Below are 26,216 nucleotides of genomic sequence, written 5' to 3'. Positions count from 1 at the left end.
AAAAGGTCCTGCGTTTTGCTTTTGCGGGGAGAAGTACATACATCAACAGCTGTTTAGCATATGTTTACATCTGTGACGTATTAGTAAATGATGCTATACATTTGTTTTGGTGAGACCAACTGCTTGAAATGAGATTAATTTCAGATACACGTGGGATTTGCAACACAATGTACTGGGAATTGAAGCTACTAATTTAACAAACTATTGGCGTGCCACTAATATACCTTGCATCTCTGGTTTGTTTCTGTCACACTTGTGTACCTGCACAAAGAGCAAGCGAGATTAATGTATTTATAATTTCTAACTGTACAGCATAAAATAAGTGAGTTGTTCAGAAGAAGAAAGCACGTTGAGTGTTTTCATATCGTTTACATTTTCGTTTCAGGATTTTTGTTTCTCTGTTTACATGAACGTGTTTGGTTGTACATATTCTTTTGTGTATCATACGTGTATTTACATTCCTTAAAACAGTATTTTTTCATTTGAATTATTTGTATAATAGGAAAATTGTTCATGAGGAAAGCCTTTGTATAGTGGTGTACATGAGAAGACATTTTGTATGTCAGTGTAGAAATGAGCCTTAAATATTTTGTATTTGTGGGGTATTCTGTGCCTTTGGGATGAGACACAAGCCATCTTAAAGACGTGTCCAAAGAGTGTGCTTTTTGTTCAGTGAAATGTATGCATTGTACTACTGTACTATAAATCAGGGCGAAAGTGGAATATTGTTGCTCTGTAGAAAATTACGCCTGGTAATTGCGTGCCTATTTTGAATATAGAGTCAGTCAAGCTTGTGTTTTCTCTTCCGATTCAACCTGAATCAGTTCCAGAATGCATCACCACAGTATTCTGAATCTACTGCTACCTGGTTTTTCTCATCACATGCATAAATGTCCTCTAGAATGTGAATTTTTAAAGAAGAGATAAAAAGTCAAATCCATCTAATCTTTATATATATATATAAATATATACAGAAGTCCTATAAACACCCACTGAATACAGTTTTAATAATGGAAGGAAGATTAGTGGACAGAAAAAGAACTTTAACATTGATTTATGCCATAAATGAATTTTAGCATTTGTTAAGGTATTGATTAGCATCTTTCGGACTACTAACCGAGTACCTTTCATGCTATGGTCTTGTCCAAATCAACATTATTTTGTTTTTGATTATGTATAATGATCTTTTGCCACTTCACAGTGTGAAACTCTGGGATCTTGAATTTCTTGGTTTACTAATGTATTATTTCAGTTTTTAAACATGACTCCTTTGTTACAAATTTTTACCAAGATGATTTGAGTTATGAAAATGTGCTATTCATTCTCATTTTTGCCATAAATTATTGATTCTGAAACTGATTTGTGGGTTATTTTTTACTGAATGGATTTTGATATTTGTATGAACGGAAGCAGTGAAAAGGGATCCAGACTTTTGGCTGTCTTTGTATGTGCCGTCTGTGGCTGGGGAATAATAAATTAATATATTTATTTATTTTTACATTGAGGCCCAATTTACCAGAATTCACCCTACTGAATTTCCAGAATTCATGTTAGTTTGGGACAGGAAGTCAAATTTGTCTAATCAGCATTTTAATGTTATTTCTGTTCGTGTTAGGAAAATATACACAGATGAAACGGAGATAAAAGGGGAACTGGAAGTTCATGAATCCTCAATCTTTATTGTGTAATGAATGAGGCTTTCCCAGTGTGAAGAGTACAGTAAACAAGACTGCTGGGAATCTCCCAGTCACTAAAGGCCACAAAAACACTGCTGATAGCAGTAAAAACAATTAATTCAGTTTAGTTCAATTGAAGGATTTTCTGTAATATGGCATTAGTATTTAATCCTGAGAAACATGAATCTTACATGGGCTACTTAATGGCTTATTGAAAAGGCTTTTACATATCAACAAAGCTTTAATACAGTACTCTAATTCTTAACTCTGTGGAACTGAAAGGGGTTCATTATACCTGTCATGTTCACACTGTCTAAACAACTGCAAACTACAAGTTATTGAATAGCAGTACTTTATTATTATGCCATCAAGGAGGTAATACTGTTATGTCAATCATGGGAATATATGATGAAACTGTAAAGTCCCATGTTTCCTTTTGTCCAGTATAAAGAGAACAGGATTCAACTGATAACATAATGTAAGAAAACAGCTGTCGAATACAATCAAAAGAATTTCAGAATACATGAGATGGTCACAACGGTGATTTTTAGATAAAGTAATCATACAAAAACTGAAAAATAGAATGATCTATTTAAAAAAAAAAGTGTGTGCTATTTTTTTTTTCATTTCTTGTTAATAATCTGTCAGTTAATGTAGAGTGTTATATGATGTTTTATTCCGCATTATAATATAAAAGGCTATAACATATAGATTACGTATGAAACATTTTATATTTTATTTAACTAGATTAGATCAGCACTAGATCAATGCTCCAAAATGCTTTTTTCTTTTTTTCACGTTCTCAGAATGTTAGGACTTTTTATTGCTCTTATAATAATATAATATAATAAAATATAATACAATATGATATAACAATAACGTATGAAACATTTAATATTTTATTTTAGATCAGCACTAGATCAAGTTTTTTTTACATTTATTGTTAAGGTTCTGTCAGTTGATCCTTAGGTACTTCTCAGAATGTTATGACTTTTTATTGCTTTTATAATAGTATAATATAATATAATATAATATAATATAATATAATATAATATAATATAACATAATATAATATAATATAATATAATATAATATAATATAATATAATATAATATAATATAATATAATATAATATAATATCATATAATATAATATAATATAATATAATATAATATAATATACAGGATACTATTTCTTTTCTTTTCTTTTCTTTTCTTTTCTTTTCTTTTCTTTTCTTTTCTTTTCTTTTCTTTTCTTTTCTTTTCTTTTCTTTTCTTTTCTTGCTCACTGATCTCTAGTCGGATATATCCAGTGTACGGCAGCGCCACAGCGCCCTCTGATGGCGACAGTCGCGTCGCGCTCCGGCAGGAACTGATTCAGCAGCGGCGCGTTTACGCTCTCGAGTCACTCCAGCGCTACCGACTGTCGGGATGTGACCCCGGAACAGGACTCCTCCTTATACACAACACAGCTCTCAAATACAACAAAAACGACAGAATCCTGGACCAGGAGAGGTAAGCCATCAAAGCGGAGGTGTTTGAGTTGGATGTAAAAAAAATACGCCCAAAACCGAGGGGAGAATTGAAGCGGTTTGGCTGTTTTCTGTTGCTAGCGAGCTAATGTGTGTGTGTATGTGAATGGGAATTGTGGGAACTTCATTCAGGGCTTTGTTACAGCCCCACTGTCCGGTTTGCCCATTAAAAACACCCCCTGTATCTTACGCACACTAACTTTTCTCCTTTAAACACCATAGTCGTAGATAAAAGAAAGTCTGTTTGACTGACATTCTTCATTTTAAAGATATATGAACGATTTGTGCGCGGGTTTTGCCACAGGAAAAGAGAAGAGGACTGGAGTGACTCCAGTCCGCGAACTGTCTGCTGTAGTTCAGTGTTAGACCGATACTTGTACTCGAATTGTAATCTAATTTGCATATTAATGACGTCGTTTATTATCTATACACGTTGCACTGTTTACATTCATTGCCTTTAGCCCTATCTTTCAGCACGTGAATCTGCTGCTGTGAATGCACAGATATGTTTGAATATTCATTGTGATTGCAGGTTTATATCTTTGATTTAATTTGTTTTTAATGAGTAAAAAAGTGCAACACTTTTATGCTGAGTTCTTGTGTTTGCTTGCATCTGTTTGATTTTTTTTATAGGTTTGTTTGATTATCTTAGACTCATAGTACAGAAAGAATCTCAGTCACTTGTACCATTTTATCATGTCTTAGTGGCAATGATAGTCTATTTTTAGTCTTTCCACACCCTAAACTCATTGTGAATACAGAATACATCTGTCATCTGCAGTGTGGCTCACATTCGGCTATGAAACTGGCAGTCTGCCTGTAGTGGGCACTTGACCTATGCCAGGCTTAGAGAGCTGACGGGACAGGGCAGGGCCAGCTACTTGTGAACTTGGAAGTGAAACTGTTTTTCTTCAGTCTTCACATTCTCCTGAGGGATTCTAGCTCTTTGAATCCGAGAGAAATGGTTCCCCTCCTCTATGGTGGGGGGGGGGGGGGGCAGGTGCGGCTCATGGACCGCTCAACCTCTGCGTCCCGAAGGGAGATCATCAGCTGCCTTTGAGCTACAAGCTTAGGCATGGACTCAGACCTCCTGCCAAGCCAAGCTTCAACACATTTTTTGTTGTTGTTGGGGAGCCCAGCCCCCCTGGTGTCGCTTGGCATCCCCCTACTCCCTCTCCTTTCTGTCCCGTCAGACACAACACAAGCTGGGTCTAATATGCCTTACAGGCCTGCTCCTACATGATCAAGGCCGGAATTCAGGCTTAAATCAGCCTCGTTGGCTGCAAATGGGGATTCTTTCTGTTGCAATTAGCAAAATCCTCTTTGGCTCACTTTCTTTGACTTTGAAGACAAAACCTTTCGTTTTACCTATTAACAATCTCAGTCCTTTTTGGGAAATGTAATATTAATTTAAAAGAAGAAAAATGTGTGTAGTTATGAATTGAGTTATGAACTTCTACCTGGTTTAAATCTTCAATCCCAGACAAATTAGCCACACCTTATGAGGACAGGGCTGACTATCTACCTTGAAATATAGCCTAGTGTTTGAGCCCATTTACCTAAATCGTATTCTGGAGAGAATTGTCTTGTCATTTCACGTAGCTGTATATTTCCGACAGCCGGTGCAGCAGTGATCCCAAAGGGAGCTTCCCACTGCAGTGGATTTTGTATTGGGATTCATGACAAGCGCTCTGGTGCATAACAACCATCTTGTGAAACACTTATACCAGACTGATTTAAATAGTGAGATGATGCATTGACAAAATAAGCTTTGAAAATCTTCAGTAGGGTTTAAACCACTTCACACCTGTCATAAAAAGTAAATCTGCTGAACACAAAAGAAGATATTTTGAAAAGTGTTGATAACCAGACAGTTGATGGGCACCATTGACTTCCATAGTTTTTGTTCTTCAGCAGAATTCATACAGGTTTGGAACAACTTGAGTAAATGATGACAGAGTTTTCATTTCTTGGTGAACTATCCTTTTAAATGCGAATTGAAAAAAGGTTTAAAAACGTATTTTTCTGTATGATTTTGAATACACAGGGATTGCATGCATTGCTAATAAGTTATGACCTAGTTATTTGTCATCTGGCTGCCTCATCTCTATTGTTGTCAAATATAGTAGCTATTGTTTCCACACTGTAAATGTGAACGGCTAGTTTCCCATCATATCTGCTGGCAAACATGGCACAAAAACAACTCAAGCAAGACTTCAAAGAAAGTCTGTACTTTGGTTATATTGGCAAACAGATTTAGTTACACCATATTTTCTGCTAAAATCACCTCTAACTTAGCCTGGGAAAACCCAGACAACTTCCGGCAAATTTAGATTTGCTCTGAAAGTTAGTCTGGCAAAGAGCTCATTCAAGCCCATTTCCAATCCGTTAAAATCGCGGCACCAATCAGAAATGTTGGGGCGGGCTTTACACGATGATGACAGCGCTGGGATTTTGAAGCAGATTTTGTAGCCTACATTACAAAGATGGATGCCGCCGTCGAACATCCCTCGTTCGAATCAGCTATCGCGTCTGTTTTAAGCGATTTGAACGTTTCCTTTTAGTTAAAAACCGAGCAAAGAACAACACTCGGAGATGTTTCTCCGCCGCTCTGCATACGTCATCTCCTTCATCGCTCTGATTGGTTTTAGGTCTATCCGTGACGTCCGTTGGTGACGCCCCTCTGGAAATGATTTGTCTATGACGCTTTGCCAGACCATAACTCAGTTACAACTGAGAATGGTCTGGTTTTAACCAGGCTACCTCTAACTGTCTTTTATTATTTTATTCAAAGTAGACTGGAAAGTTTAGGGAGAGAAAGATTAACAAAGTCAGGACAGGTCTGGATTTAACTATTACCTGACTTACTGGATGCTGATTGGCCCGGTTAGTTTTTGGTCATGTAAATGGCTTTCAGTTTAGTCAAGAGTTGGTGAGCCATAAAACAGATCTTACTAGAACAGTGCCCTCTGCTGCTTCACAATGCTCTCAAACAAAACTGAAAAAATGTTGCTGGTCAGGATGACATGTTCACTGACAGAAGTTAAATTAGTTTTGGGGCTTGGCAGTTGGTCCCATCCAATAATTCTTCTGTTTTCACTGACAGGCAAAGGTTATGTAACATCTTAAGATCCATAGAAAAACCCACTGTGTCTTGGGATCTGTATACTGTGGAAAACCATTTGTGCCAATTGTGTTTTAGATGGTGATTGGCTAACTGTTAACATTCTGGCTGCAAATACAGCAGTTTTTTTGTATTATTATTTTTTCATTTAGGCTTAGTCACGAGTTGAGTTTTATGTTTTGAGGGCATCTTTTTTGATGAGCTGAATTCGTTCTGGTCAACAGAAGGATTTTGATTGCTTTTCGTTCATTACAAGGCTAAAAGAATATAGACCCAAACACCACACCGTCATTTCTAAACCATGTGCATTTCTAAAGGAGTTGGTCCTCCCTATCTTCCACTCTTCTGGGAAGGCTTTCCACTAGATGTTGGAACACGGCTGCCGGGAATTGCTCCCATTTCAACACGAGCATCAATGATGTTTGACACACTGCTTTTTGCATACTATACAGTAGGGAATTGTGCATTTTCTGATATTTCATACTGACCTTATGCAAAAGATGTTTCTTGAGTTGAAGATGAATTTCTGATGCATGATTTCTGTCACGTGATGTTCAAACAATTGAGGAATCTTTCTCTGCAAGCTGTTTGTGAGGATTCAAATGACTTGATGAGTCTATAAATAGAACTGCTATCTGGATTGTGGATCTCCTTCCAGAGCTTCTGCACCTTCCCTACATGGATAGTGGCAGGAGTCACTGATGAACAGATCTTTTGCAGTATCGTTGCTTTGACTCAATGATATGACCTTGCACCAGTGACCATACCAAAACTAAAACACTTTGACTTTATCTGCTTTTCTCCGTCTTGTAATTTGAATTAAGCCCCAATTAAGCTGTGGGAAACCAAATGACACTAATTTGAGCCTCAGTGCAGCCTGGGTAATGACTGAACCAGAGGAGAGGTGTTCTATATTTAGCTGTCAACCCAAAGGACCCATCGTCACATGATTTGACATCTTCCACTGTGAAATCAGGCAAAGTCTAAAATGACATCTGGCGGCAATAAAACTGATTAGATTGATGTTTTCGCTTGGATTCTTTGTGAAAAAAGATTATATTTAGGTAACATGCTGCCTGTCGCTTGATGAGGAGTGTGTGTGGAATCTGTGGAATGTTTTAGATGGGTTTTTTTTATTAGTTATTCATACTAATTATATTTAATTATGTCTTCTAGGGATATCATGTAGAATTTCCTACATGATTCCTATATTCTCATTTAAATGTGCTAAAGCAGAGTTTTCCCAAACATGGGTTTGAGATTAATGTGATAAAATGCCAGTGCTTAATAAACTGTATACCGGTATATATATATTTTTTATTTAATTATATATATATATATATATATATATATATATATATATATATATATATATATATATATATATATATATATATATACATATACATTCTTTATTATTCTAAGAATATGATGCTGATGTTGCGTTAAATGATAAATAAATAAATAATTAATTAAAAAACAAAAGTTTATTAAAATGTTATACTCTGGGTCTGGGAAATCAATTTAGGACACAGTTTTGGGAACCCCATGGCTAAAGCATGTCAAATTATAGATTGCAGCTTCATTGTGAACAGTTTATTTTCAAAGCAACTGGCAGAACGTTATAGGTCCGTAATATTATATGCCAAGTATGTATTTATAATATAGTCAGATTTCCAATGTTTTGCATCCATAACCTCTTCTTTTCCAAATTAGTTTTTCCTAAATGTACCATTTTATATTTTTAAGTCATCTTGTGTTGTCATGGCTTGATTAACAAACGATTTTGATAATGGGTTTCCCAGTTTTTATAGTCCGAATCCACATATTTTATGAAATCTGCAGACTTGCTCAGACAAAACACCTGTTCCAGAGCTGAGGTGTGCTACAGATCTAAGCCCTGAAAAGGTTATGGGGCATTTCTTAGAGATTCATACCTTGGAAGTCTTGGAAGGGTGAAGTAATGGTGCTGTTATGCACAGGCTTTTCTTGGGTGTTTGCGGCAGAGCTGAGCTGCAGTGAGTCTGCCTGCTGTCTGGAAGGACAGTCCTGATCAAAAGCGAGAGAGGGAGAGTGAACGGTCTCCCCCCTGAAGGTGTGCCTGGTGTCACAGAGCTGCCGAGCTGCCTCTCCGGTCGCTCTCGTGTCTTTCATCTGCACTCCTCATCCCCCCACGGCTGCCAGCGAGACGCAGCAGAATAAAGTGCATGCTTTATTGAATATGAAGCCCTTTTGATGGCACGGCCCTTTGGTGACTGATGAGTCTGTGACTAGTAAAAGGAAATGTAGGTTAGTTATTTTGTTTCTATACCACTTTCTGTCTCAATTGCTTTTCCCGGCTTACGTTTAAGTGCCTTCAGACATGTAAGCTGTTAACACGCCAGATTGGCCATGGGGAGGTATTGTCATTCTTAAAGTCAAGGCCAGACAAATGTATCTGTCGTGCAATGAAGGGTTGGAGCCAGCTTTTCAATGAAATATAGGCTAACCCCACATCAAACAAGCTGTCAGCATGTATTAGAGGCTCTTTGTGCAGATAAGAGGGTGTGAGACATCACAGGCTCTGGATGTCGCCAAAGGATTCAATCTGACAGATTCACAAAACCACCGAATATATTTGATGTCATTCATTTTTGCGTTATTGTGAGTGCCAGTCTGGGAATTGTATTTTATTTTTTCTCCCACATGACATTGGTGTGAGATGCATTATCGCATTGATTATGGATTAGATGGTATGACCACAGACTGTCTCTTTGTTTATTGTGTTGTGATGCTTTTTCTGGAAAATAACATTTGAGGCATCAGATCATTTTGAAAATTCACTGTTGCGCTTAAGCATGTGGCTTTCTCATCTATGATTGTTCTTTTTTTTGCTCCTCAAGGTCCTTAAAATTGTTTCAGACTGAGTGTAAGTTTGAAAATAGGTCATTAGGAACTGGAAGTGAGCAAGACGAGGGAAAGCTGGGAGCACTGTTAGATCTTCCATTAAATATGCACGAGGGCCATTTATGATGCTGTCAACCTGCTCCATGATCTGGAGTGTGTTCAGACTTCAGACACTGTCATTCTCCTTAATTAGAAGCTTTCTGCAAAGGTTATGATGGGTTTGATATTTAAGCCAGATATGTATGCTGGTATGCAAGTTTGTACAGGTAGAAATGTTTTTTTTCTCTCTATAACTTAGGCTATTACCGTTTAAATAAATGGTAACACTTTACAATAAGGTTTCATTTGTTAACATTAATGTATTAACTAACCTTAACTAAACATTAACATTTGTTACTGTATTTTTTAATCTTTGTTAATGTTAATTAATAAAAATAGAGCTGTTCATTGTTTGTTCATGCTACTTCACAGTGCATTATGTTAAGAAAAACAACTTTTGATTTTAATAATGTATTAGTAAATGTTGAAATTAACAAACAATAAATGTTGTAGAAGTGGGTCCGTGTATCTTTTGGTCATTTGATTTCCTGTTTGGAATGGAATAACGAGAAATGAAATCCAGCTCGTTTATTCGTTTTTTTGTTTAGTTTAAAAAACGAAAAATTAGATTTTGGCTCGATTTTTCATTTTTCGTTTGTGGTTTACAAATCGGTTTATGGGTTCGATATTTCATTTGCACACGTGGGCGGCGCTGAAACGCCCCTTTCATCTGATTGGTCAAACCGCTCCGCCTTCAGTACAAGCTTTTCTTTCTGTCGGGCAGAATAAGAGTATTAATAAATGCACTTTAATAAAACAATGTCTGAAACCACCACTCACTGTTAACTACGCACAATATTTGAAGCAGAGATATTGCTGGTCACGTAACTCGTGCTGCTGCGACTTGCAAGCGACCCCAGTAATGTGAGCCACAGTAGACCTATATGACAGATTACTTTAGCATGATGTATTTCCCATTGATAAATACAGTGCAAATAGTTCCGTCTCTTTGGATAAAAGGGAATAGGAAAAAAAAAAATCAATAACTGAACTGTACCATGATAAAATATGTCCGTAACATTAGATGTCCGTAGATGACCTACCCATAACGGTTACATTAGAGTTAGGGGATAACACAGTTTGTACAGTATAAAATCATGATGTCTAAAGTTCCCATAAAACATGAAAACCCAATGGGAATATATCCTTGTTGTTGTGTAAAACATCCGTTCATAATCTGTGATTACACAATTCCAATACGAATAGCACCGGGAGGCGTCTGGAATAACTGTGCAATGATCAATCCGCATTTTTACGTAAACCAGCTAATTTTACAGTAGGCTATGTCCTTCTCGTATAACACACAAATGGGCTTCCTTTGTGAAATATAGCAGACCACCTTTTTTAAAACTGTTATTTAAGATATATTTGTGCATAAATGTTTGCATTCAAGTTTTTCATATAGTCAGTCCGACAGATAGATAGATAGATAGATAGATAGATAGATAGATAGATAGATAGATAGATAGATAGATAGATAGATAGATAGATAGATAGATAGATAGATAGATAGATAGATAGATAGATAGATAGATAGATAGATAGATAGATAGAACCTTTGTAAGATATTGTAAGAAATGCGCTCGTCTTCACAAAAACTACATGCAGGGTTTTTAAACATCTCGTGTGTAGGCTATAGCCTTGAAAGGAAAACACATTTGCCGAGTTAAAACAGAGTTTTTGTTGTTGAATCATATTTTTTCTAGTACATCTTAAAATATAGAGCTCATGACAAATAAAAGTTCCAGATGGACTAATATTAAATGCAAAAACTAACAATATCTTAAAAGAAACTATAGAGTGGCAAACTTTGAAGTAGGGTTCAAGTTTTAATTAGTTTTACAGCTTGAAATGTAAAGCTTGTTCTCATACACAGATATGGCCTATTTATGAATGAAATTCATGCTTTTATTTGTCATTTAAACTGATGCAAACAGGAAAAGAGTAGAAAGACGTATTATCCTGTCGCCCCCTCTAGTGGACAGCATTAAGTATTACGCCCATTGCTCAGATAACGCAAGTCAATGGATTTTTTTGGGAAAGTAAGTCTGACCAGTTAGAAAAAGATATAAGCGAGTCAGACCAGTCTGAAGGTCTGAGCTGAGTTTGGTGAAGCATTAAAGTTCTAGGCGGAGTCAATTTCTCATAATAATAATAATAACGTTTAAATATATGCTTTCTCAAGCCAACATAATAAACAGAACTCAGAGAAACATCGACCAATTCAGTATGTAATAAAATTGTATTAGTTTTATAATAAAACTAATAACATTTTAAAGGTATGCCGTGCTCTTCAACTGTCATGATTTTAATTAATCCCAAACCCTGCTAATTTTGAAAGTAGCCTAGCCTACGTTCTGTACGTTCACTGATTCTAGCTTCTCTCTTTTCTGTCTCTTTCTTTTCATGTGAACCGAGTAGGCTATAGCCTATGCTTACATTTATAAATATAAACTTTATTTCTATTCAATTTTCAAAATTATTTAGGCATATACTGTGCATGTCACACACACACCTTTTGATGTAAATAAAATACGAGAGTGGTAAATGTTATGAACATATTATCATGTTACAGTTCAGCCTATTATTGATTTTTATTTCCACTTCCCTTTTATCCAAAGAGACGGAACTATTTGCACTGTATTTATCAATGGGAAATGCTAAAATAATCTGTCATAGGTCTACTGTGGCTCACATTACTGGGGTCGCAGAGCCCCCATTACCAGCAACATTTCTGCTTCAAATATTGTGCGTAGTTAACAGTGAGTGGTGGTTTCAGACATTGTTTTATTAAAGTGCATTTATTAATACTCTTATTCTGCCCGACAGAAAGAAAAGCTTGTACTGAAGGCGGAGCGGTTTGACCAATCAGATGAAAGGGGCGTTTCAGCGCCGCCCACGTGTGCAAATGAAATATCGAACCCATAAACCGATTTGTAAACCACAAACGAAAAATGAAAAATCGAGCCAAAATCTAATTTTTCGTTTTTTAAACTAAACAAAAAAACGAATAAACGAGCTGGATTTCATTTCTCGTTATTCCATTCCAAACAGGAAATCAAATGACCAAAAGATACACGGACCGAAGTGCAGTTCATTATTAGTTCATGTTAACTAATGTAGTTAACTAATGAAACTTTATTGTTAAGTGTTACCTAATAAATGTTATGGAAATGTTCATTGCTGTTCATTTTAGATCTAATTCACATTTTTTGGCCTTAATGCATTATAGTTTTTGTATGAAACCCAAGCAGGAATGTATTCAACTCACGAGTTCTGAAAATAAATTTGAGGTATGAATAATTGAATACTCTCTTGCTCTGTGTGCGGTTGCTCAGCAGTGCGTCAGGAGCAGGGGGGATGAACCGAGAGGAAGCCCCTGGCAAGTCTCCTGAGGAGATGTACATCCAGCAGAAGGTGCGGGTGCTGCTCATGCTCAAGAAAATGGGATCAAATGTAAGTGTCAGACCAGTGAGAATAAGACATCTTCTGATGTGCTTTAAAGACGACATGAAATAGCATTCATTTTTAACATAAGTAATGTGACATTTCTGAGTGAAAAAATGTTTTGTGAGAAATAATTAGAGCAAGAAATGATTGTATCTGTGCAGATTAAATTACATCATTAAGAAATAAGTAATTGTTTAATATTATTTTTCCCCCAGCTGCACAATCTTGGTTACATTTTATTTACTATGAATTTATTTATTTATTTTTTAAACCTGCTTTGATTGATTAATAATGCAAAATAAGCTGCTTGTTGTTTGGATATTTGTTTTCTTTAAAATATAGAAACCAGCCATTGTCTTGAATATGGTGATCGTTTCATTGTTCCTTTAAACTGATTTAGCGTATGACAGTTTAGTTGCATTTTAAAACCTCTGAGTAGTTCTTACACTGGCATGGATTTTCATTGCCATATGTGAATCTGTTTTTTTGTCCCCACCCTTCCAGCTGACACCAAATGAGGAAGCATTTCTGCGGAATTATGCAGGCGTGGTGCATAGCCAGATGAGTCAGTTGCCACAGCACCCTATTGACCAGGGTAAGTCAACGTTTACAGCCCGAACACTGCTGACCAAACCTATGACATCACATCACACCTCCGCCCTTTACCACTAACACTCTAAGGTAGCATTGAAAGATTAGAATTATTGTCTTTCCTTTCCTGATTGTTTAGTTCATCATTTGAAATGGTGTCGTTAAAATGTCATAAATACTAGGGTAAGGTGACTTTAGATCATGCATATATTAGATTCTATCTATCTATCTATCTATCTATCTATCTATCTATCTATCTATCTATCTATCTATCTATCTATCTATCTATCTATCTGTCTGTCTATCTGTCTGTCTATCTGTCTGTCTATCTGTCTGTCTATCTGTCTGTCTATCTGTCTGTCTATCTGTCTGTCTATCTGTCTGTCTATCTGTCTGTCTATCTGTCTGTCTATCTGTCTATCTGTCTGTCTGTCTGTCTGTCTGTCTGTCTGTCATATATATATAAAATTAGCTAGATTTGTTTATATTGGGACAATGTGGTGCTGTAGCTTGTTCCACAAGGGGGCACTAGAATGACATAAATATTTTAAGTAGGCAGTTTGAACGCTACAAATGTTATTTTCCTGTGTTTTTAACTCTAATCAGTTGATCTAAAGTTCTAGAGTGAGTTAACTTCACTCAGTTATATACTATAGTGAGAATGACACTGTAACCTTGTCATAGTTCACATGCTCTGTAAAATGTGATGTGTTTTTGACAGGGGAAAAATGTTAATGTTGTAAATAACATTAACATGTGGTGCATAAAAGTGTGGAGCACACATTTTGTTTTCATTAAATATGCATATAAGCCTGTAGTGCTCGATTTGGAAGGATCTTTATAAATAATGCAGTAGCACACGATAGATGGATATAGATGTGTATTGTACATCTGGGATTGTCCTTTTTAAGCAGATCTTTGTGTGTGTTTGCTCCAATGTAATGAAATCTTCCATCGTTGGTGAGTGATTTTAAGATGTGTTTCTAGAATAAAAAAATGGACACGGCAGCCCTAAGATGAAAGCGATCTCTGTCTATCAAATGCAGTCTAATGAGGCAGAGATGAAAGGGACTTAATGAACAACACGCAATGAAGAACAATAACCTTTGTTTAATGCACAGACGAGGGCCATCAGGAATATGTTAGGGGAGCTGCTCCAAGATTAGTCCGTTTCCATTAGGAGAAACTGTGACATCTCATTCTCTGGCGTAAGATCTGTGTGAACCCTTAAATAAAGCATGTGCTAAAAATGCTAGAGGTCTGCTGAGGTGAAATGGAGTGTGTTTAGTAGTAGTAATAATCACTTATTTTAGTTCAAAGTAAATGGATAATGTAGGATCACAACGCAGCTATCTGAGGATTTGGCTAATAGACCTTATTCACAGCAGCGCCGTCTTTGATTTTTAACGCGAATGAAAGTGAGGCTGTGAGGGATGGACATACACCTCTTCAGTAGGTTGTACTGTTATTTAATGTGTTTTTGGATTGTAATGCTGACGAATCAATGCAAAAACATCTTTCCAGTAAATTTCAGTAGACCAACAACTCTGGACAACATGAGCTGTGGAAAATTATAAGTGATCTAGGAGCTTTATACAGCTTTGTACAGCGGATGCTATTGAAAACGCAATGAGTCTATCCCTCACAGCCTCGCTTTCATACCTTTCAAGACGCTGCTCTGCATGATGACTATGTAGTATTGGTGCATATAGATGGCACTTTAGCTCTACACTCTCTCACACTAATGCTTTCTCTTTCACATCAGGCAAAATAGTGCCGCATCTCAGGGGACTATACCACAGTTGGATGAATTATTTACGTATCCAGCTGTCTCAGAGGAGCCTGTGTTTGCGTCCAACACCTTGGAAAATGAGTCACCCAGTGACTAGTATAGCTTTGCAGATATGGCTTAATTTGCTTCTGATAATGCTTACAAAAAATAAATGCTACATGGCTTTATATTTACAAGTATGACTGATCTGTAAGCCTCTCAGATTTCTGGGGTAAATTAAAGGGCTGCTGTCTGTATGTTAAAGCTGCAGTCAGTAGCTTTTTTTGGGTTAAAAATGATCCAAAATACATATTTGAGAAAATACATAACCAGCCAGTGTTCAAAACGATCTGCTTGCCTTAGCTCAATTCAAAGCGGTAAGTTTGTAATAATGTTTTTAACTCCAGTGGTACTGGTGGATTTCCGCGGGAGATTCGAGCATGTCTTTGCGTCATTACGTCACATCTGTACACATAAAGAAGGAGTCTCGGCTAGTATAAGCTATATTGCGTGTGAGGATGTTGGAGGTGGAGATTTATAGCCTTTTCTCACAGCACTTGATATAATTCAATTTATCAATTTGATGGCGGATCCAGAAAGGTTCAAACGACAATCACCAGTGACAACAGATTCACCCGCTGTAAAATGCAAAAGACTTCGTTCGGACTTCGGAGTGGCTGCAGAAGAAGAGACTGCAACCGGACACATGCGAAAACAAGGATAATATCGGAAGGACATTACATGTAGTCACGCAATGCTGACGTTGTTAACATTAACAATTTGAGATCAAAGTATAATTTGCACGGTTTTGCGTGATATGATAAGCGATTGTTAGATTTAATCAGCGCGATTTACTGCAATGTCAGAACCAGAACAAAAGTGGATGTTTCTTAATTGTTCAGATGACATTTTCCGGTGAAAATTATTATGTTAGTCATACTTCCAAAAATAATAATCTGTGATTCTGAATGCCAGTATGCACACCGGCACGGCGACTGACAGCCGCACACTCTCCTCAAACATTAGATTCATCCGCGCTGTGCCGTGTCGAAGTACAACTCGTGTAAAGTTGATAATTCCGCGAATAACTGCAATTGCAGATTTCGAACAGAGATGGCGACAAAGAGGAAAAACTGCGGACTGCAGCTTTAATAATAACCGTATAAGGATGGGAGTTCATCTGTGATGGGCACAGTAACACGTTTGTGTGCAGACGAACATACTGAATAGACTCGGACCACTGATGCTGACCATTTCACTTTCTCAATGGCTATTGTTCTCACATGTGAATAAACACTTGTGTGTTGAATGTTTTTTTGTTTTTTTTCTCTCTTTTTGAGAGAGAAATGTTTTGCATGATCGTGATATTCTGAATGCGGTCAGTTTTGATCTCAGCTGGACAGGTTTGATTGATTATCTGACCATGAAGGTGGGATCCACATAACATATAACATAAACACTTGTGGATAGGCTCCCAGAACTACTACCCAGAACACCTTAGCAACAGCCACGCAACCAAGCATTGCAACAGTGAGTTTTGCAACAGTCAGTTGTGTACAAACCTGGTATGTTTACTCCTTCAGATGTTCCAAACCTGTTACTTTCCCTGTTTACTAGTCTACGGATTAAACAAATTTGCATTTGGGACCATCTAATTGGCTAATTACCATAGACGCATATTCTAAATTTTGTAGTGCAACTTTAATCTCATCTAAGGCCTTGAAGTTTAGAGGATGAAATTGGATGGTGGTGTCTGGGGGAGGATGATGGGCGTAGGAGAACGTTGAGAGTTCGTGCAGCTCAAAGCTTTATACCATGCCAAGCAGACCCATTAACAGGCCTGAAGAAATAGATGCAGCTAAGATAAAATTATCAGGCAACTCTTTATTTATGCAATAATTAGGCGAATATGTGAATTTGGTGTCCTGTTCATAGGCTACAATTTCCATTTTTTTTAAATAATTTATTTTTATATATACTGTATATTAGACGAAAGACAGCTTGATAATTTGGATCCAAAAGAAGCACGAGTGGCAGGCCTGTCTCTGATTGATCCTCATCATTGGCTGAAAGCCGACAATGAGGCTGTGAGAGAGCCTACCGCCCCTTTTGTGGATGCCTTGGGAACTGAACAACAAAGTGAGTACAGTAGACAGTTTCCATGGCGATGGAATTGAGTGTCGAGCGGGGTGGACAAGGGCTTCGTGGTGGTGTGTGGATGAGGGAGTGGAACAGGCCTCATTAGGGGACCTTCAGTCAAGCCGGATTGTTAATTACAGACGGATGGTGTGAGAACATCACACTCACTCATTTGGTCCTGTCTGTGTGACAAAGCGTTTGAAAGGAAGCTGCTCTTTTACGTCCTCCTTTACAAGCTTTTATTGTCTTTGTTGTGTAAGTGCCTGCCCTTTAAAGAAGAGTTCAAAGCTATGCATTAGTTAGTTGTGTATTATCCATCTTTTAGACTGACACAGCCGAGTCAACAGTCTTTTGTCTTGTGTCTGCTGGTATAATCCTCAGACAGTATAATCCCAGACTGCACTGCATCAGTGGACTGATGCGACACAGAGAGGGCTCTTAAGACCCTTTAGCACTAAACCAATGAGTCATTGCCCAAAACACACAGAAAACATCATTTTCTCAAAGTGTGTGTGCAAACTACAAGCCATTTTTTCATTTTATAGATTTGATGAGGGTTTGAATTGATTACTTTTGCTACATGGCTAAAATGAAAGAGGGTAAAAAAAAAAAAAAAACTATATAAAGGTTTACATGAAAAATTTCCTCTCAGGCTCTGGTATTTTAAGCCTAGCCTAAATCTGTCCATTTTTGTTCATTGTAACTACAATCGGTTTGTTTGCCAGCTGTGAAACAGTGTTTTTAGGTGGTCCACTTGCACAGCATAATAATGCAGTAGATGTTATTAAACAGCCCTGTCGCCGTCCTGCTGTTCACATCATTATCCTCTTCTGCTGTAGCAGATTGTGACCCGTTTCTAATTGCAGTAGTAATAGTCTAAATGTCTATTTCCCCCGATAAGCAAATTAATGAGCCACAGAGCCTGCTTTAAAGAAATTACACTGGCATGTGGAAGGGAGAAAGTAACATTGAGGGTCTATTATAATAATGTATTATTTTTTTATTAATTATTAAATAATACAGTATATTATTTAATTTTAAGCATATTTCTATAAATCTATTATATATTTATATATATTTACAAACATACACTATATATGTGTGTGTGTGTGTGTGTGTGTGTGTGTGTATATATATATATAAAAAGAGTAAGAGGATCCAGCCTCGAACTAAGTTAACATACGGAAACACTAATACTTAGTCAAATGGATAATCAGTTGATGTCATTTCTACAGACTGATTCATGGTTAACAGTTCAGATAACTTTTGCAACATCCGAACACGGCGTTCTGTTCCTTTGTTCCGTTGTTGGCCCTCATGACCTTAGACACAGTTGTCTTTCTTTCTCATAAGCTATCATCAGAAGAGCAGAATAAAGTTCAAACTGACAATTCTCTATACAAAATAAAAATCTTAATTTATTTGGTTGCATGAGCTAATTAATTGCCAAACAAAACAAGTACATATTTATTCTCTGGAAGCAGGGCTAAATGAGTAAACACTGTTACTGCATTCCTGACATGATGGGTCAGACCCTCGGTCACCTCTACAGACATTGCCTGTAACAGAAATACCAGTATAGATGAACTGGTTAAAAAAAACTATGATTTCCAATTGATTATATAATACTATTTGTGCGTGCGTGCGTTACTAAAGCTAATTTGACAGCTAGATCTCTAGCACTGAAATGGAAATGAAACTTTAGAGGGATGTCTGGGACCGTGAGTCAACTTTTGGCTACTTTTGAGTTTTTGTAGATGTAAAAGTGTCTTGCGTGATCCACACAGAATGGTGTGGGGTGTATGGGGGTGTATGTGTGGTTGTGTGTCAGTCCCACACACTCACTGCTGGCCATGTTTAAGCACACTTCTAATGGCCAGTAATGCCTGCTATCACAGCTCCTCATCTTTGAATCAGAAGAGTGCCCTGTCTGGTGTCATCATTATATTGCTATTATCAGATGATTCATAGGTGACAGACTTACTATAGGCAAAATAGTAACAGGTTAAGATTTAGGAAATAACCTCTAATCATACTGGGACTTTGAGGGACTTTGATTTAAAGGTCCACATAATAATTTAGTTGGTCAGTGTTTAATCCCACTGTAGAAATAGTTTATTAATTGTTTCATATTTAGTGTATTTCGTTTTTTTCCTGAGAAACTGTTTGGTTTAGATCATTTATAGTTTTTTACTTTATGTAGTTATTTCAGTTTTAGTGTTTTTATCTTACATTGACAGCCAACCCACACCATAAAACAGCTTTTATTATTATCTATTTACTGTTTTTTTTTTTCTGGGGTTTTTTTGTATTCATTTGTATTTGTGTACAACTTTTTATCGAGGTAAAAATGACTGATTGCCTCATTAAGTTCATAAAATTAGAGCTTGTTCGTCTAATGAAGCTGTTCCTATCAGAGATTTCACCTTCACAATTAAAGCCCTATCCCTTCAGTATCATAGACCACAGGTGTTTTGTGATATGATAATGAATTAGGGTGAGTGTATTCCTCCAGGATTGTGGTTCGAGGTTAAAGAGGGCAGTATTGGAGAGAGGCAGTGATACAGGGATGTGATGCTGTTTGTTCATAGGTGTTTGCTGCCTGCCGGATTGTGATGCAATCTGATCCTGAGCTGTTGCTAGGCGACGGCTCATGAGGGTTCTGACGTCTGCGGCGCGTTGGCTTGTGATCCTGACACAGCGTGTGTCGCAGGGAGTGGCGCGATCATAACGAAGGCAGGCGGAAGATGGAGAGGGACATTTTCCTCCACTGTCTCTCCGTCCTCCTTCCGCTTAAACGCACTTTCAGTTGAACTGTGAGGATATTGATAGTAGCCTGTCAGTTGTTATAAAGCTTGGTCCTTGATCATGATCAGGCCGTTACGCAAGCATTATGCAACAGTAAAGATGATACAGGATCAAAGACATGATGGTTAAGTAGTCTCAATACTCAGCATCAGTCTCATTTTCATCATCACAGTTTGGTTTTATTTGGTTTGCATCATGTTTACTGTGTCTATACAGTGGAGTCTTTACACTTCACTATTTTTTGTTGTTAAATTGTTAAATTTTCTCTCCTATTATCTCCAGCTTATTATGCAGAGACATTTCCCTGAAAAGTATAAACACTTCTGTGACTATCATTCAAAACATTGCACGTTTTATAATGAGAGAATTTGTTTTATTCTGCTGTAAGATAAAGTGTCGGAAATTAGACCCGTTTTCAGTAGAATTAGACGACATACAACCTGTGAACAGGGTGTGAAGCTTCAGTGTTTTCAGTAAGGTGCTAACACTCGTCTGAAGCTGTCTGGATCAAATTCACTGTCTCTCTGTGTGCTAATGTTCTTGCTTTGTTTTAATCGGAAAGAGGAAAAGTCATTGTTCTTACCCTCCCTGCTTAACAAGACTGTTTTAAAGAGTATCTTCATTTGAGTGTTAAAGTTATTGGCCAATAACCACATAAAACAGACTTAGAAGTTGTCTTATAATGCCTAGTTTTCAGTGCAATACTTTTTAGTATATATTTTTTGTATAGTTAAGTTTGATAAAAATATCCTAAATATTGCCAAGGAAATTCAAAGTATTTCACCAAAATACACAGACCTTTAGTAAGGTAAAATGGTACCTTTGATGTTGAATGGGTTTCTTCTGCTTTTTGAGAAGAAGTCCTGGAGAATAAACCTGGTCATTTTATATTGAGGCAGTGGAGTGTCTGATTTGTGGGCTAAAGAGTACATGAAAGGCAGAGGAAATTAGCATGCTGACATTCTGCTTTCTGCTTATTAAGCTTCAGCTAGGTCAGTCAAAACACTACTTTTTCTTCAAACCAGTTTAGCCTCCTGAGACTCAGAAAAAAAAAGTTTTTTGAATTTAGTTTTTCCCCCATGTCATCACACTGTTTAGAGCACAATAAACAAATGGTAAAAAAAAAAAACCTTTTATAAAATAATATTTTATTCATACGTTATGCTATGTCCTCTGTAGTGGACGCCAGGACTAAGTTGTTTAAAAAATAAAATGACATGAAATTATATGTATAGGCAAAAACCATGGGATTTTTTCTCAATCACCAATAAATGTTGGGGTTTCAGGATTTTTTCAACCAAAATTTGTATAAAGATTATTCTCAACTATGTTATGAAAGAAATAATGGAATGAATTGATACACCATTTTACTTTTTGCAATATGTGGGTAAAATGGCCATAAATTAATATTCCCATTCAATGCAATGTATCTATACATTGTATCTAATTTGCACATTAATGTGTTCTTGGAGCAACATTTAATGAAAAAAGAAGTGTAATAATTGGAGTAATAATTGGCAACATTTTAAAAATAATATCTAATAATTCATAGGAATATTGATGTATAATTTATTTCCATATTCACTTGTTGTGTCTCCCAGAATGCCTGATAAACATGATTTTAGTCCTGATGTCCTCTACAGTGGACACGTTTGAAATCAATGCCCTGTTCTGTAACAGAAAGTAATTTTTTTATTTGAAACCCCTTAACATTTTCCTGAGATGTTGTTTTATGAAATACAATTTGAAAAAGTAGTCCAATTTAAATTATAATTACAATATATTATCATATTTCCATAAGAATGCTACATTTGATCACTAAATTAATGTCAGACATTTTTAAAGACCAAGGAGAAGTTGTTTTCATGGTGAAACCTCCAAACATGTGGTATCTCTGAAAAGTCCTGAATGTGCTCTTTACAGGACACCCAGGTTGTGTCATGTGACATGTATGATGTCAGAGAAATTCACTCAAATATAATGTCCACTACAGTGGACAAAAGTCTATTCTTGGGTCCCAGGAGGTTAGAATAAAAAAAAAATGTCCATAACTGGGTTGCAAAACATATGATATTGGACTACATCAGCCCTTCCTCTGTGCAGCAAACTGCCTTTGACCTTCAGACGTCCAATAATCTGGACAGAGCTCACGTTTTGCAGTTTATTTACTACTGTTTACACATTTGCGGTATTGTTATTAATCCTTGTTCATCTAGGGACAGCTGGACCTACAAATCCTGTTTGCCTGGTTTGCAGGGTTTGTTTTCCATCCCCGGGCGGGATCGTTAATTCAGGATTGGAATTGATTAGAGCCTTCCCTTGATAAGACTTGGCCCGAACCTGACTGAAATCACAAACGCTCTCGTTGCTTGTTTAAAAGCCGCGCAGACTTCCTGCTATCCGCCGGTTACATTTTTGTCTTTAAAGGACATCTCTTGCAGTGTTTGTTTTGGCTCACACACGGGTCTCTCGTATTTCAGATATGGACAGTAGTAGATTTGGTTTATAGAGGCTTTTAGCTGCATTTCTTATCGGTGCGGCACAGAAAATAAATCCTAAGAAGTGGTTGGTAATGTGGGTGTCGTGTGTCTCATGCCGCATGCTGCAAAAACAGATGCTGAATTTGACCCTGACGTTAAGCTGTTGATGTGAACACAAACTGAGGTCTATTATATATGTATCTGCTCTGTATTCACAATACAAATGAATGTGATCTACTTTGACTCTTATGAATGGGATCATTATGATATACTGTGAACATCCATCCCCACAGTTCTCATCAGGGCATCTGGTGTATGAATGTGTGAAGTATTGATTTGAGGTCAGTGGGGTCAGTGCTGTTAAAAGAAGGCTTATCTTTACAGATTTCAGACTTTAGATACCTTGGCACTGTTCGAAATAATACAAACTTTCTGTACTGAATACATGACCCACACTGCATTGACCAAAAGAGCACACTGGGTACGGTTTTCCTCAATACATTTATGCATTTGGTAGACGCTTTTATCGCATTCAAGGTATACATTTTCAGCAGTACATGCGTTCACTGGGACTTGAACCCATGCTTAAATACACATATTTTTCTCATTTTATTAGAATTCCATTAATTAAAACATTTTTACTTTGGGTAAAAAACATACAAAAGGCAGATTTCAGAGATGTGGAACTTGTAGAATTCAGTACACAACAGTTGTGCAACACTGTACTGTTCTACATGTTTACCGTTGCATATTTTGTGCATGTTTTACATACTATTTAAACAAATAGTATGCAGTATTCAGTGTATACTGCACAACAGCCCTAGATTTCTTTTGGAATGTTTGTAAGGCAGTCAATTGCAAGACATTGTCTGAGTTTAACACAGCCTGTTTGCTCTTCAGCCATTATAATAATGTTTGCTGCCATTGGACGAGCTCATGTAATTTGCTCCGTTGTGAAGATTACATTTTCCTTGTCTAATAATAAAGCTGTTAGGATAATAGCCTGGAGAGAGGCTGTATACAGTGCTATGTGCAAATAGTTTTAAAATAAATATTCTTCTTATAGAATTAAGTGTTTCATTTTTGACTGGAATTTCTTTTATATAGTATTTTAATTCTGTAAATCTGTAATATTTATATAATTACTTAAAATATTTATAATATTATTTATAAAAATAAATGTGTATATATATATATATATATATATGATATAGTTGTTTATTTTTTGCATATAATCTGTGAATATGGAATAACCGGCCAGTTGAACCCGGTTATCGTCTGATGCAGATCCTATCACCGGTTTTGATTGTTTTGTCCTTTTCCCAGGAGCTGAGGACGTGGTGATGGCCTTCTCAAGATCAGAGACCGAGGACAGGAGACAGTGACCCCTCGCCATGCCGAGTCACTACAGCTGAACACAACACAACACTGTTGACTGATGGAGAGGGCGGAGCCTGAGATGGGAGAGGGGCGGGGCTCTGCTGCATGCCAGTTGCCCCACTTCCCTTCTCTTCCCCATTTCCCTCTTCTCCCTCACACTAACTGTTACACTATCGGGCCCTGCGGCCGCACTACCTGGTGACTTACAGCAAACCAGTCAGAAAGAGTCCTGGCGGGTAAATATTTGATTTGGGTTTTTAAGTTGTTGTTTTTTTTCTTTTTGCATCATGCTTCCGTAAAACTGGCGTTTTATATTTGTTCCCATGAGAGACTTAATGGACCAAGAGCTTCATTTGTCTGGTCAAACTACGAAAAAATATAAATCGCCTTATGGGTTGTTATTATTACAGCCAATTTTCTTTTTTTTGTGTATGTAGTTTCTTGTTTTACTGTCTACTACAGGATCATGCAGGTAGATTTTCTTTGTTTGTTTACTTTATTATTTTCAGATTTTTTAATTGTTTAGTAGCTGTTCACATCATAATTTTATCCAAATAACATTCATGTTGGTGTGGAGGATACCGAGGCCCATACACAAGCACACACTCGCAGAACGATGTACACGAATTACCTGATGTTTCATGATCTGTTTTTTCGATGTTTGGATTAATGTGAAATTTCATAGATTTTTGTACAGAACGTGAGAAAAAAAGTAGAAAAGTGAACGAGTTGTGCCAACTGTGTTTTTATGTAAAATATTTCTAAAGGTATCTAATGAATGTCTTAGGTCCTTATTTATTTTTTCAATGTCTTAAAATGTAGACAAACACAAACCCTTTTAAACTTCAACTCTGATTTGTAACCGCATATTTTTAAGACGAATGAAACCATAATAACCCCAAATTTACATGTCAAATGGAAATCTCAGCCTTAAGCGTCGTTATAGGATGTGCCGTTCTCGGACACGAGTATGCGGCACTGTATATTTGACTGTGATTCAGTGGTGCTAGTAAAACACGTTTTTAGTTATTCTAAATGAAGACGAAGATGAATATGAGCTTGTTTTAATTCCGAGGACGCTAAACGTCCCACGATAACTTAATCATTGAAAACCAATTTTGTGTTTTGGCCTCTGACCTTTTTGGTAACATTAATTCATGTTCGGTATTTAATGCGTATTCATGTTTTGTTAACTTGCTTAACATAATTATTGTATCCTAGTGTTTTGAAATGACGCATGCCTGCATTGTGATCTACGGTGTATGTGTTCAAGTAGCTCTGTAATGGTCACGAGAGCCTCAATGTACACCTCTTTTTAATCTGTGGATGTAAGTCCTTTTATGGAAATGGCTTTTATAGTTCTCGCTAATATCAGCAATAAGTATTTGAATGTGTTCAGTCATCAAGGCTACTTATCCACGTGACGACGCATTATCTCACCAATGACAGGAACGTGCATCTGGTTGCTTTTAACTGTAAATCCTTGTTTTGTCTATGCATTGTTTCTTAACATCAGAATCATACAATCGTGTCTTACATGCGTTTCAGGTTGGGTTCGTTGCCTTTCAGCTTTGCAACCATATGAATGTCACTCTGGATTCTTGTTTAATTCATTTACTTCATTGCATGTTGTCCCTACTCGCTTGAGCTGTTAAACTATTTAATGTGAATTGCTTTTTAAAATTGTTTTAAAATTCAATTGAATGGTTTTTTGTTGTTTTTTTTTGCCGTATGGCCGTCGACCTCGTCCCTTGACTTAAATGCGTCCAAAATCTATACCAACTGAACCATTAAAGGAGTTGAAAACTGCCTGTTGTATGGAAAGTTTTTGCTTCCAGTGGCATTTATTCTGAAATCAAGTATGAAAGACTGTGTTGTGTGTTTCGACCCTTCTGTCTGTGAGATAAGAACTAAGCTGGAGGGAAATCTCATAATAAGGGCATATTTTGCTCCACTTTATCTTTGGAATCTACTCTGGGATCTGATAAGATACCAGTACAAGAAAAACATAAGCAAGGAAACAACAGATTATGGAGGAGCAAAATTGTTTTAAATGTAAATACACATGCAGATAGTTATGCTATTTGATAAGTGATACGTTTCTTTAAAACAAACTAATAAAACTCAAATTTGATCTGCTCAGATCAATGTATCGATTTGTGATGTATCGAGAGCTATGGTATCCAGGGTAATGGCGGCATGCCACCACGTAGGATGAACCACATCCAACAGGAGTAACTGTCGACTCAAGAGGAAGCTGTCTGAAAGGGATGTCTGGGCA

The 26,216-nt window shown here is 36.9% G+C and overlaps 1 protein-coding gene across 2 annotated transcripts; it reads left to right on the top strand.

Annotated features, from left to right (window-relative positions):
- Positions 1–3,031: 3,031 nt before the first annotated feature.
- On the top strand, positions 3,032–25,744 carry ctnnbip1 (catenin, beta interacting protein 1). 2 transcript variants are annotated; one of them, XM_056239683.1, is made up of 4 exons: positions 3,032–3,190; positions 12,655–12,772; positions 13,271–13,361; positions 23,882–25,744. In XM_056239683.1, exons 2-4 carry the CDS (start codon positions 12,677–12,679, stop codon positions 23,938–23,940), a joined length of 246 nt encoding a protein of 81 aa, XP_056095658.1. In that variant the 5' UTR covers positions 3,032–3,190; positions 12,655–12,676; the 3' UTR covers positions 23,941–25,744. The 2 variants fall into 2 exon arrangements, with proteins under 2 accessions (XP_056095658.1, XP_056095657.1); XM_056239682.1 differs by having other exon boundaries at positions 3,080–3,190; positions 12,658–12,772.
- Positions 25,745–26,216: the final 472 nt, after the last annotated feature.

This window comes from Rhinichthys klamathensis, unplaced genomic scaffold, assembly GCF_029890125.1.
Source record: "Rhinichthys klamathensis goyatoka isolate OS25496 unplaced genomic scaffold, OSU_Roscu_1.1 h1tg000020l_1, whole genome shotgun sequence".
Lineage (NCBI taxonomy): Eukaryota > Metazoa > Chordata > Actinopteri > Cypriniformes > Leuciscidae > Rhinichthys > Rhinichthys klamathensis.
This window is presented reverse-complemented; position numbering and strand designations above follow the sequence as displayed.